The sequence below is a fragment of the Rhinatrema bivittatum genome, chromosome 18 (assembly GCF_901001135.1).
Source record: "Rhinatrema bivittatum chromosome 18, aRhiBiv1.1, whole genome shotgun sequence".
NCBI classification, from domain to species: Eukaryota; Metazoa; Chordata; class Amphibia; order Gymnophiona; family Rhinatrematidae; genus Rhinatrema; species Rhinatrema bivittatum.
In genome coordinates, this window is record NC_042632.1 from 41,160,913 (window position 1) to 41,174,134 (window position 13,222).

At 44.8% G+C, this 13,222-nt stretch overlaps 1 protein-coding gene across 1 annotated transcript in view; it reads right to left on the minus strand.

Annotated features, from left to right (window-relative positions):
* Positions 1 to 11,828: 11,828 nt before the first annotated feature.
* Positions 11,829 to 13,222, minus strand: part of ADAM19 (ADAM metallopeptidase domain 19) — a 55,671-nt gene continuing 54,277 nt past the window's right edge. The window contains exons 8-9 of the mRNA XM_029583447.1: positions 12,986 to 13,057; positions 11,829 to 11,990 (exon numbers count right to left, since the gene is read on the minus strand). Of these exons, the coding sequence (XP_029439307.1) occupies positions 11,829 to 11,990; positions 12,986 to 13,057 (234 nt within the window). The remainder of the gene's footprint in view (positions 11,991 to 12,985; positions 13,058 to 13,222) is intronic.

Sequence of the window (13,222 nt, forward strand, 5' to 3'; positions counted from 1 at the left end):
GGCTAAAAATAGAGGCTATTGGATAGTTCACGAGAGCTACTCTGGCCCCTACTTCAAGATCGGACCCATCTTCGTTCACGATTTTGCAGGTCAGGTACAGCAACGTGTTCAAATCCAGGTAATCCTCGCCATGTCCGGCTATATAAAAATCTAAAGGGGCTGTTTCTGACAAGGCAGATAATGGCGGAATCTCCACATAAACACTTTTTTCTATGCTGGTTTGTGTGGGGGCCAGTTGAAACAGATCCAGTTCTGATTTCAAACATTCTTCAGACCCCTGATGTACAAAAGCCATAGTTTTAGAATATATCTTGCTTCTTGGCGGAGAGGTTTCTCTTCTTCCCCTTGCGGTTAGTCTTTTGAGACTTGACACGTTTGGTCTTCTTTGTTTTAAAAGGTTCAGGAGGCCCCTGTTGATTGGTTCTCTTTCTTTTAACAGCTCTTCTAATAACCACTAATCCTGACCCCTCCTGCTCTGTGTTATTGTTCATTTTATGCAGAAACCCGCCGTTGTTGACATGGCCCATAACATCTTTGGCGATGTTTTTTGCTGCACTTTTCACATGAGGTTTAACAATCTCAAAACCCCTTCTCAAAAGAGGTATTGCTTTTCTAAAGAGACTACGAAAAATTCCGCCTATCCCAGCCCGTACATGACCGGAGCACCGTAATACCCCGAAAGGCCTTCACCGGCCTGTGCTGCATAGTAATTTCTGTATGCGCAGGGTCCCCATAGTATTTAACCACAACCATTTAAAAAATAGTTTTCCGGGGTCGCAGGTGTAGCTTAAGGATCACTTTCCCATAGCGAAATGAGACGTGTTGGTTCTGGTCCGTCTTTATTTCAAATGTTATGGTGTCTATGTGCTGCTTGTTCACAGGAACATAATGCGGTTTATCATAAGTGAAGGTGATAAACTCGTCCTTACCCCCTTTAGTGGGAACACAACGAAGTAGCTGCACAAAATGGTCTCCCACCAGCTGGTGCTCTACGATATCCGTATACAGGTATAGGGTATTAAACTCTCCTGTGATATCCGTTGGAAATAGCGAGCGGTTCGTATTCGTTTAGCTTCTAGCCCCAAAATGGTCGCTAAGTCACCCCCTGCAGAAATTACTGCTTTGTCCTCTGATTTTAATTTGATTCTTCGGATATTGGGGTCATAGATGATTCGTGTGCCATGGCTTTTGAGGACACTGTTCATGTCGTGGTTCATTTGATCCGTCAGGTTTGAACGGTGCATAATACCCTCTTCGTACAACAAAGTGATGCTCTGTGCTTCCTTCATCAGTGGGTGACAACATATTTATTGTCTTCTTTAATATTATCCCATGTGTTCGGGTACTGTATTTCCACCAGACCCACTTCCCACGGGCCCTGTAGGTCCAAAGGTCTAGCTAATTGTGTGGTGAAATTTAGAGCTGTTGTTTTGTGGAAATATTCTCACAGAGGCGTTACTAGGCCAGCGTTACGTAAAATCCCCCTTCATGTCATTTTTTTCTTTTTATGAGACAGGCCTTTTCAAATCAAATGTTTTGAATCTCTGAGGCTTTTACTCCAGCTGTTAAATTTTCAGGCCATCCTCGCCATTTCACAAAGCACTGTTGTTCTTACCTCTCCATTTACCTTAGAACCTTATCAACGCGGTATATTCCTGTCCTGTTGAGGGCTGACTTTCTGTAATTCTTCAGGATAAAAAGAACCTTGAATGGTTTCCTCACCATATATCTTGTACCACTGTTTTCTGTCCCCTGCTTTAGGACGTCCAGTTATTATAAATATATCATCTGTCCATGTTTGTTCATAACCTTTTTCAAATTTCCCTTTAGTTTGACAGTCCTAACATGATCCCCCTTTTTAAAAAAGGCTTAGCAGTTTCATGTTTGTTGTTCTTGCCGTAGATTACTTTCCAGAACCGCAGTAGGAGTTTGAGGTTGTTACAAATCGATGGGGGCGGGCCTGTATTGTTCTGTGAAAACTGCGATTGTAACTGTTCATAAAAGCCGGAAGCACATCTTCATAGCGAAAAGTGTTTGCGCGCTGTAAAGTATCGCCCACATTTTGGATTTTAAAGTCCTGTTAAATCTCTCCACAACTGCTGCCTTAACATCGTTGTTGGTCACAAAATGCTGAATGCCCCTGTATTTTAACAAACTCTTCACAGATCTGTTTAAAAAACTCTTTACCTCTGTCTGTTTGTATTTTGTTGGGAACACGACCACCTTTAAATATATTTTCAAAGGCCTCGGCCACTTCACGACCTGTTTTTGTTTTTAGGGTCACAGCCCATGCGTATTTTGACAAAATATCTATCACCGTCAAAATGTATTTGTAGCCTCTGTTATAACCAGACAAGGCTGTCATGTCAACAAGATCTGCTTGCCATTGCCCAATCCATATCTGGCACTATGGTTTTATTTCTTTTAAATCGTACCCTAGCAGGTTTGTGTAAAGAATAAGCATCTTGTTCTGTAAGCCAATCAATCACTTGTTTCTTTGTCAGACGGCATACATGCTTTAGCTGCCTGCAAAAGAGGTGTTATACCGCCAAAACTGCCGGTATTTCCTGGCTCATTATAAATTTTCTTTAAGATGCGCTGGTGGCATTCTTGTTTTTTTATATGGCTGTAAAATACAGAAGTCTGTTTTTTTTTAAAACAAAACTAAAGCCTTGTGTTTCACCATTGCAAACCTACACCCCCCACTGCTTTCAATTATCCTCTGCTCAGATTTAGGTCTGGGGGAAGGGCGGATTGAGGCAGAGAGGGGAGCGGAGGGAAGGGGGTTGTTGGATTCTCCCTGTCTCTGTGTACAGAATGAGTCACAGTTTCCTGCCTGCTCTCTGGTAACTTTTTTTATTGGGGCATGCCTATCTACAGCAAGGGCTTGGAGGGGTGGGCTTGGGCTTCTGGTGACATCACTGGGGGGTTTGGCTTGGGGGTTTGAGTGACAGCGTACCCATTATACTACCCGGTCCCTAGTCTTTTGGAAAAAAAAAACAAAAACCTGTCTTTTGCAAAGTTTGATCCTGCAGTTCATGCAATTCACCACCGGTAGCTTCAATCACATGTTTTAAAAAAAACCAAATCCTTGTCAACAGAATGAGCCACAGTTTTTCTGCCTCCTAACAGCTTGTATTTTGTTTGTTTTTTTTAAAAACAGAGTGGCTAGAAAAAAAGCATATTTCCTGCAGTTTTCCTGCCTCCTAAAAGCATACTACCGGCTCAGACATCATTAAAAGGCATCAGGAGGTTCTAGGAGCGCATATTTCGGGACTTTTGTATTGTACTTCCGGTGAAATCATCAAAAACAGCCAGAGTCCATTAATACTGACATCATTAAAAAAGCGACAGGACCCTTTCTGATTACGTTTTAGGGGGGGGTGTTTTTGGGGGGCGGTGTGGGGTGGACTTCCAGTGATGTCATACCCGCTACGTCACAGGGGGTGTGGTGTGGGAGGGGCTCCCCATTCACTTCTATTGGGAGGGGAGGAGCATCAATGGGGTCTGGGCGGGGCCGGGGCAGAAGGGGTGGGGCCTGTGGCAGAAGGGGTGGGATGAGGTGGGAGGGGGCATGGCTACGCCCCCATTCACTTCTATGGGGATTGGGTGGGGCTTAGACCAGAAGTGAACGCTGATTGGCTGCTGTCATCCTTATCTCACCTGTCAATCAGTTTGATTGATCGTGTACCCATTATACTACTTACATATGCATGCAATAACAGCACGAACATCTTGGCTCATCATGACTTCAGCTGCAAAGCATTTATATACATTGTAAAGTCAATTGATATCTGCACCATAAAATAGAATTGAAACACTTTGCAATGCATAAGGAGATACATCAATGTAAAAACAAAACACTTGCTACTAAAACTTGTAGTGGTGATGCTGGATAGCTGCACCTATCTTACACCGCTACTACCAGTACTTAATGCTTCTGTAGCACTCATAGCCATATATACAGAATCAGTCTGCTGCAGGGACCGGTCTGCTGGGATATTTTGTGACTTGACTTATAGCTACATGAATCTAAAGGCAGCACCTTTGCTTTGCTCAGGAGTAAACCCAGTCTGCATTTCCTCTAGGGCTTCTAGGTAGTTATTACAATACTTGCAGCCTGCCAGACAGATGCAGCTGCTAATTCTTCAGCTACCTCTGCATTATTTTGCTACTATGGATCCTTCTGTGCTTATCCCATGCCATCCTGAAGCCCGTTAGCATTTTAGCCTCTGGAGGGCATTCTGGGCATCTAACACCCTTTCTGTGAACAGATTTTTCCTGATGTGGCTCCTGAATATGTCACAGAAAATATTTTTTTCATGGGAAGGGATTATGGGATGTGTTGAATACTCTCCTGGAGAAGGCAGTGGAGACTAAAGTAGGTAACCAACTCCATGATGGAATGACATAAGCACAGAGTTGCCAAAAAAAGGTAAATGAATGGCGCCACTAGCGAAGGAAAGGAAAGTGGAGTATCTCTCCAACCCCCACAGGTAACAGGATCCAAGGCAGCATGGTTATACAGGAAGAGCGTATGAAACTTATCTAAATCAGTTTCCTTAGGTGACCAAAGAATTAGATCGGGGATGAGCACTGGATGTGGAATACTTAGGGCTTTTACTTGTTGGTATTTATAAACTGTAAATGTAGGTGGTTATTTTCCACCCTATTAGGGGGTTCTTTGACAGTACAAAAACTCAGAGTTTATCGATGTTTCTCTGGCACAGATACTATTGCCGAGTACTAATTCTGGTTGAATTGAATGCATATATTTATGTAGCTGGGGAGGGGTGAACACAGAAAAGGCACAAAAAGAGTGAGTAGCCAAGGCTCGCCAAGGGAGGAGGAAGAAAGTACTGGGGGAAGTGCTATTTTTTCGGTGTTTATCCAGGAAAGACTTTTTTTTAATTTTTTTTTTACCACGGGTGATTTATCAATGTTTATTGGTTGAATCCTAAAATTGCCACCAACTCCACCCCCCCACCCCACTTCATTCTCCTCCCTTCCTTAGGACCCTGCCACCCTTTCTTCCTTTTCTGAAAACATGGAGGAGGAAGCCACCCTGCTCCTCCAAAACTCACTGCTTCCTCCTCTGATCCCCTTCCCACCGGGCTCCTCCGTTCTATCCCCTCCGCCTGTCGCATCCTCAGATCAAATCACTTGTCGCTGCCACTGCCCCATTGTCCTTCAAACAGGCGCTGATCATGCCGCTCCTCTAAACACCACCCCCCGAGCTATACCTGCCATAACTAATTGTTTCAGTTCTCTCCTCCCTCTCACGTCCAAACTGCTCGAGCATTACCATTCCCCTCGTGCCTCTTTCTCTGCCTCTGTGGATGGCACTCCGATCCTCCCAGTTCCCTCAGCCCGTAACCTTGAGATCATCCTTGATGCCTCCCTCTCCCTCTGTGCACATGCTAAAGCGTGTTGCTGCTTCCTCTGTAACTTCACTAAGATCCCTCCCTTCCTTTCTCAGCATTGTTACCAAAATGCTTATTCACTCTCCCATCATCTCCCACTTAACTACTGCAACTTGCTACCACTTTAATGTTTTTCTCCACTGTGATCTATTCACAACTCTGCTGCACAATGCATCTCCCTTCCCCGTCCCTATGACCATGCAACCTTTTGCCCTCAAGTTGCTACATTGGCTCCTCATCCACTTCCGCATACAGTTCAGAGTTCTCTTACCTACAAATGCATTCACCTTGCAGCTCCTCGTTATCAGTTTTCTCTTCTCTTCTCCTGCCCTAACCTCTCCTCATGAACTCTGTTCTTTGGATAAGTTGCTCTTATCTGTGCCCTTCTCCTCTGCCACTGATTCCCCACGCCACACTTTCCACCTTGCTACGCCATACACCTGGAATACACTTCCCGATTCAGTGTATCATGTTCCCTCTGGCCATATTAAAGTCCAGTCTAAAAACGTATCTTTTTGGGGCTGCTTTTAAATCTCAAAATACTTCTCTACAATAAACAGCCCTCCTGCAGACTCGTTTGTCGTGTATGATTGTCTTGACTAGACTGAAAGCTCCATGGAGCAGAGACTGCTACTATAAATTATCATTTTTAAAGCTCTACTAGTCATACTTAGCACTGTACACACACATATATATGTGTGTTTGTACACACAAACACACATATACATATATATATGTGTGTGTGTACAGTGCTAAGTATTTTTATTTTATTTATTTTTATTTAACGGTTTTATATACCGACATTCATCAAAGATATCACATCGGTTCACAGCGTAACAAGAAACTAGTGCCAGTGACGGCGCTTTACATCGAACAGGTTTAACATAATACAATTAAAAAATATTGGAACATAATAACTAGAGCAAGAGGAAAGGAAGGGGAAATAAAACATTAAACTAAAATTAGAATAACATGATTACAAGATAGTAAAAGCAGAGAAAAAAGGGGGGAAGAAGTGACAGAAGAATAAAATTAGATTAGTAAATTATTGTAAGCGAAGATTGCAGGTATATACAAAATGTACAATTATAGGGAATAATATAAAATAACAATAGTTCAGGGAAGGGGAGAGGTGAGGTGAGAAGGGGAGGGGGAGAGGTAGGGAATGGAGGGGGGAAGGGTAACACAGGAGGGAGGGAGAAGAGGAATGGTGTAAGCTTAGGTAGAAGCTTAAGTATGTCTAGTAGAGCTTTTAAAAATGATAATTTATAGTAGCAGTAGTAGTAGTACATAGCACAAGAATAAATTAACAGCCAGTTCTGTCTGGGAGGCTGCAACTATGGAAATAACTAGAACTAGAGGTCTTAAGAAGCATAGGATCTGACATTGCTTCCTGGCGGGATGTGATGATAGAAATAATTAGCAGTTGGGTCTGTTTGGCAGGCCACATATACAGTAATAGCTAGTAGAAATGGAGGTGCTCACTTAGCCAGTTCTGTCTGGCAGGCTACATACGCCTCATATTGACTATATAAGTGTGATAGGCTGGTGATGGAGCCATTCAGACAGACATGGAGACCTAAGAAGCTGGGTGTTTGGGTAACAGCCGGGCTGATGTCGGTGGCCGTTTGGGACCTTGTGACTGGAAATGGGAGAGGAGGTGTGTTTGGGGCAAACTAAAAAAGGGATCTTGCATGCTCAGCTACCCAAGAAGATAAGAGTGCAAAGGAAGCTGACAAAAACAATCGTGTCTATGGAGTGATATCCTACAGGTTGTCACGCCATACAGCTGGCAACTGTTACATATTTTTGGCAGTATGAAGGGGAATTATTGGACAGACTGCCCTCATCTATCTACTGAGCCGACACGAATTTGTAGGGATCGGCATTACCTCCACGTCTCCACAGTCGCACTCTTCGCCCTCCTCCAGGTATCCATTGCCGCATCTGCGTCCTCCATACAGGGTCTTGGTGTCGGGCAAGTTGGACAGGCACATCCCTCCTCCAGACTGCAAGAAGCGATCCAGTTCCTTCATGTTGCAGTTGTTAAAAACTTTGGGGAATGGATGCCTGCATGGGACAGACTGCCATCCAATCAGATTCAAGATGTAGACACAGGCCAGCAACCCCAAAGTGTACACAGGCTAAATCTGAAGCAAGGAAGTGACCTCAGCTTGATTTGTAAGGCTGCGTGTTCACGGGCAGGGCTAGATGCCAGCTTTCTAGTTTGCATTTTTTTTTTTTTTTTTTTTAATTAGAGAGGAAAATATTTTCCAGTTCAAAAATATATATTTTAATGTAGGGGAAGCACTTGATAGTGGCTAGTAAATTACAGTATGAATTATATTGACTTCTGTATTTTTGTAAGACCCAGCAGTTTCCTCCTACTCATTTTTGTATTTCTAGCTCAGTCGGAACCAGGGCTGGGATCTGGCTCCATGAGCCTTCACATCCACCTTAGGGCCTCTTCTCCTGCTTTACATTGTCCCAATCCCCAAAGTACTTAGCCTGCTCATTGTAGTGGCAGTCCTGAGCCAGAGGCCATGCATCTCCTTCCATTACCCTGCAGTCGGCCGCCACTGTGTCAGGCTTACGCAACGGCCATTTCTCCCTCTTCCTTGGGGACCGTGAATGCAGCCTCCGTAGCCTCCCCAGCCACCCAGGGAAGAGGAAGGCCTGGCTCAGCGATCAAATCAGGGGACTTTTGCACACAGCACTGCCGCTGAGCCACCAGCAAGGTTAGGCAACCGCCAGTCCTCGTGAGCACCAATCCGCTCGAGTTTTCAGGATATCTCTAATTAATATGCATGAGATGGATTTGCATACAGTTGAAGCAATGTGCATGCAAATCTTTCTCAAGTTTATTCATTACAGATACCCTGAAACCCTGCAAGGGCCAGTCTATAGTTTTAGTTTTATGGTTTTTAGCCAGACTCGTTTTCATTTTTGCCTTTTTTCCACTTCTCGAATTCTTTTCACCTGAAAGGCAGATGAAAAGGACCATGGCTAGTTCTGTTCTGGAGAAAATATCACATCCACTAGTCTGTCGATTGTGCTCTCACTTTTTTTTTTCAGTAAAAGAAATTAAAAAAAAAAAAAAAACCGATGCAACCCCCAAATAACATTGGGATGAGAACTGGAAAAATCTGAGCGCTCACAGACATGTTCATCACCAGTTCGATAAGCAAAAATAAATCAACAGGGTCTCACCCGGTAGCAGCTGCCATGATGCAGCCTCCATCCTCTGGGCTGGCGGTACAGCACCCTGCCGAGTCGTGGCTCATGCCAAAGTTATGGCCCATTTCATGAGCCATGGTGGCTGCAATGCCGATAGCGTTATTCGAGTGATCCTGTTGAGAGACAGAGCCTGGGTGTTAGCTCCTGGCATTGCTCTGAATCTGTCACCTTAGCGCCCTCCCTGATGTCCGTCTAAGCCCCTCCCCCTTTCTCAGGTATACCTCAAGGCAGGGGGGTCACCACTTGATACTGAACTGAGTCTGACTCGCCCGTTCTAGTCACAGTAGGGGGTTCTCCAATGGGGGGGAAGAATTTACTTTCAAGACCAAAGGTGTGAAACTTATAACTGAATCACAAAGCTCTCCACCCAGGTGTAGAAGTGTTGCAAAATAAAATCTGTACTGTTAATCTTCAACACAAATGATTTAGGCCATGGAACTTTGTTTCTGTGTTGCATCCACAATAAAATGTTGCACAACTTGAATGGGGTTTCTGATCCTTTTCTAAACCCTCCTGGGATCCCCTCATTTTCCTTCTGAAATTGAGATTTCCTCTGGACTGCTCCTGGGTTTTCCGACTCCTCCAACGCTTCATCCCTTGGGTCCTCTCTCCTCTCCCTTTGGACTCCTCCAGAACAAAGCACCGTAGAAGCCCAGTGCACCACTACAGAAGCACGCTGGTGTGGCATCACCTGCAATCTACTGCGACTCGCACGCAAGAGGCTGATCCCCTTTCTCTCCAGTTCTCCCTAGAATCTTCTCTCAGGTCGCGCACGAATCCCAGGATTGTAATCGATGCCCCTCCTATGGGGGAAGGTCCTAGCAAATGATTCAGTTGGACTCACTACATTTTTCAGCTCTAACGTGTCCTCTGGTGGGAGGAGCAGAGAATCTGCTGTAGGAGCCATCAGCCACTTTACGTGGCACTTAATGTTCTGACATCAGCTGGGCCACTGTCCAATTCCATCTGAACATCAGTTACCCACCATTCACCTGCAACGTGGCAGGAGACCTCCAGCTGAGCTGCCTCCATTTATCCTAGGGGGGAGACCTCCTGCCTGAGACTAGGGTTTGATTTCTCTAAATGACCCGATCCTTTTTCCTTTTAAATATGCACACACAAAAAAAAAGGGAACGCTTTTCCCTTGTTTGTCCTGCAGCAGGGAAATAAGAGCCTGAGCCAGACCTAAGAGGAAGCAGAGCTAATTTTACTGTCCATCCTTGTATAATAAATCTGCCTTGAGGAAATGTCAGTGCGTACGCCTCCTCCAGCCTCACTGCACTGAGCAATTGTTTGTTCTGACCTGCTGAAGGGAGTGTGACTCAAGGATGTATATTGTTAGTCCAATAAAAAGGAGCCACCTGATATATAGCGTTTGTTGGCCTGGCTTTCCATGCACAAAGCAGAAACCCCTGTGGCTTTGGAAGGAAGGGAAGGAGACAGGGAATGAGATAAGGAACGCAGGGGTGCCTCAGCACCAGAGTCTGACTGCTATTGCAGAAATTTGCGTTTTAGAGATCCTCCAGCATCTTTCAGCCGCAGACTGCGCACAATGCAAAATTGGAAAGAAAGAATTTTAATGCACAGCAGACTGATCTGAAGGGGGAAGGGCAGTGCCTTCTCCAACTCTCTGTCGGCTACTCTGACTCCCTATCGGCTTTTTCAAGAACCCTTCCATTGGGCCAGGGTTGTTGGAGCTACAAAAGGCAAAAAAGGAGAAGATGAAAATCTGAGAGATCTTAACGACAGCAACACAGATTGCTTAAAAGTTCCTGATTTCTGTAGTTATTATCAATAATCCTTGCACAACTATTTCTGCAGAAAGAGGAAGTCGTTTTTCGTCAGATGGGGCAGAAATGCACCATCATATAATGTCCAGGAAGAGCCCAGCTATGTTCTTGCCTCATACAGGGCTGCAGCTGCTTTTAATGCCACGTTCTAAACGCCGACAGGAGAAAAGCAGGTATTTAAAGGCAACTGGATTCCTTGATTATATTATCATCAGGAAACCTAATCCCCTTCCTACAGCCAACATTCAGAAAAGCTGCCACATTGTCCTGCAGCTTTAACAACCATGCATTTTTCCCTCCTGTGCAAGGTCAAGTGTTTTTATTTCCACTCCCTGGTATCTCCTATATGCAGGCTATCGAGTTTGACAACTGTACCCATACGGCATGGTAGCACAAATTTAGTGGGGCTGCAAAATAATTTTGTTGTTGTGAAACTGGCTACAGATGCAGAGCATCTTCCCACCTTCCTCTGAATTATCATGTAGGGAGATCAATTAGGAAATCCGTCTTGATGGGCTTTCAGCCCCAATCACCTATGTAACCACCAGGCATTTCCTCTAGAAGGGCTAGAGAAGATGCGGAATGGGCGATAGTTAGAGAGGACTGTTCATTATAAATGAAGAATGGGGTCCTAGCTCTGAAGACCAGAACCTTTTTTTTATAATAGAACCAGGACACCTGAATTTGCTACCACAGGAAGGTGTTCGGTAGACGCAGCTTACCATATTAACCCCCCCAGACTGGTACACAGAGCACATCGCCATGAGAGGAGCCAAACCAATCGTTGTCCCACGGAAAGACTGGCCACTGAAACAACCAAAAAAAAAAAAAAAAAAAAAGGGCAAGAGTTTAACAGGAAGAAACAAGGGCTTCTGTTCGTCATTTCAAAGCCTGCCCATGAGAAGAAAGGGACTCAAGCAAGAGAGACACATTTGCCACAGTGCACTCAAACAGACCCATGCAGAAAAATGAAAAGGATTATTTTCTGCTAACCGAAATCTGGGCATTGATTACACTAATTAGGAAAATTCATTGTCGCAAGACTCTCTTAAGCAAGACATATCTAATGGATTTAAACATTCAGAATCAATGAGCTTATGATTCCTCATTTTCATGGAATGAATATTGGAACCAAATACACTCCCCTCCTGACATACCCAATCCAACTCTTATCAGAAGCCTCACTACTGATTTTAGAAAATCCTTTAAAACCTTCCACTGATCCTTGCTTCAAGAAGACCCATAGAGGTGAAGATCCCTACCTGTGTTGTAGTTTCCCCTGCGCATAGGTTATCCCCACTCATCACCGAATAGGCCAAGATTAGACACAGGATGAGCCTTATAAGAGAACGTGTTGTTACAGAAGAGACTTACGTGATCAGCTGGGCGTTGTCATGCTTCTGTGTGCTAGCAGCTTGCGCCTCCAGGCTAGAAAGGACCAGAGTGTAGAGTAGGGATTTTCAGACACACTACACTTATCCCCATCAGTCCAGACCTCCAGGCCAACCAGAGCAATGCGGATATTCAGAGATTTGTAAAACTGAAATAAAAAGGAGCAAACATGTCCTTGTCTTTGCCTCAGTACATAAACAAAGGAGAAGCAGAGAGAGAACTTAACTCTTGCCTTTATTCCATGTGCACTGCGGTCACTAACTTTGCTGCACTCAAGCCATCCCTCACAGGCCATCAAGCCATCCCCCCAGTGCAACAGTTAGTGTTCTGAGAGTTAAATATTTAATATTCTTAATGAGACGTGTTTTAGTCTGATATAAGCCCAATTATGTGGCTAATGCATGGCCTCGTTTTAGAGGAGGCAGGAGCCTCACGTGCAAGCTAGCAAACCTATCAGCCAGCTCAAGCAGCTCAGTCAGGACCTGGGTGAGAAGCACTGGCGAGGATGTGCCACTGCCGCTGCTACCAGTCCTCCTCAGCCCCCCGTCTCCACCACCACCAATTCCTGTCCGCACCTCCTTCCACTGCTCATCACCTTCACTCCTGCCATTCCAATCCCCCATCAACATCATTCCTCCCCCATGCCTCACCACTGCCACTCCACTCCTCCTTCACCGCTCCTTATGAATCAAAAGTGGGAAACATTTTTTGCTTGATAAGATAATGGCCAGTGATATGACAAACATAGGGCCTGATTTACTAAGCTTATTTTATCCCATCGACACTGAATGGGAAATAAAGGTGTAGCAAAATCAAGCCCATTGCTGTTGCCACATATAAGGTTGGCTGTGTGATGCAGTGGCTGGCACGCAGTGGTTGAAGGCACTGGGCCAGTTTTCTAATCTGACCCAGAGCAAGTAAAAAATGCATTCATTCCTGCTCCCCAAATCCCTTCCTTAATAATGTTTCTGTACATAGCCAGCCACTGCTCTAATAATCCCCTCTTTTTAATTGGGCATCGACTGCCGGAAAGACCATCCACTTTCAGAGGTGGATGTGAAATGCGTCAACTTTCAACACACAGTAGAACTGAACTGGTCCCACCGACGAGATCGCACCCAGAGCCTGCACACCTGCTCTCACCTTGTCTATATAGTTGGCGACTTCCACCATTTTATGCTTTGTCCTTTGATAATCGTAGTCATGTTTCTGAAACTAAGCACAGGGAACAGAAGAGTTACTGCGAGAGTGCACTCGCATCCCTCGTTTTTTTCAGGCAAACAGCTGCTCGTCCTAGCAAACAGTAAGCTGGCTCGGATGTGGACACAGTTTCTCTTGACGCTGCATCCACTCCGGAAGCACAGACCAGATGCCATCACT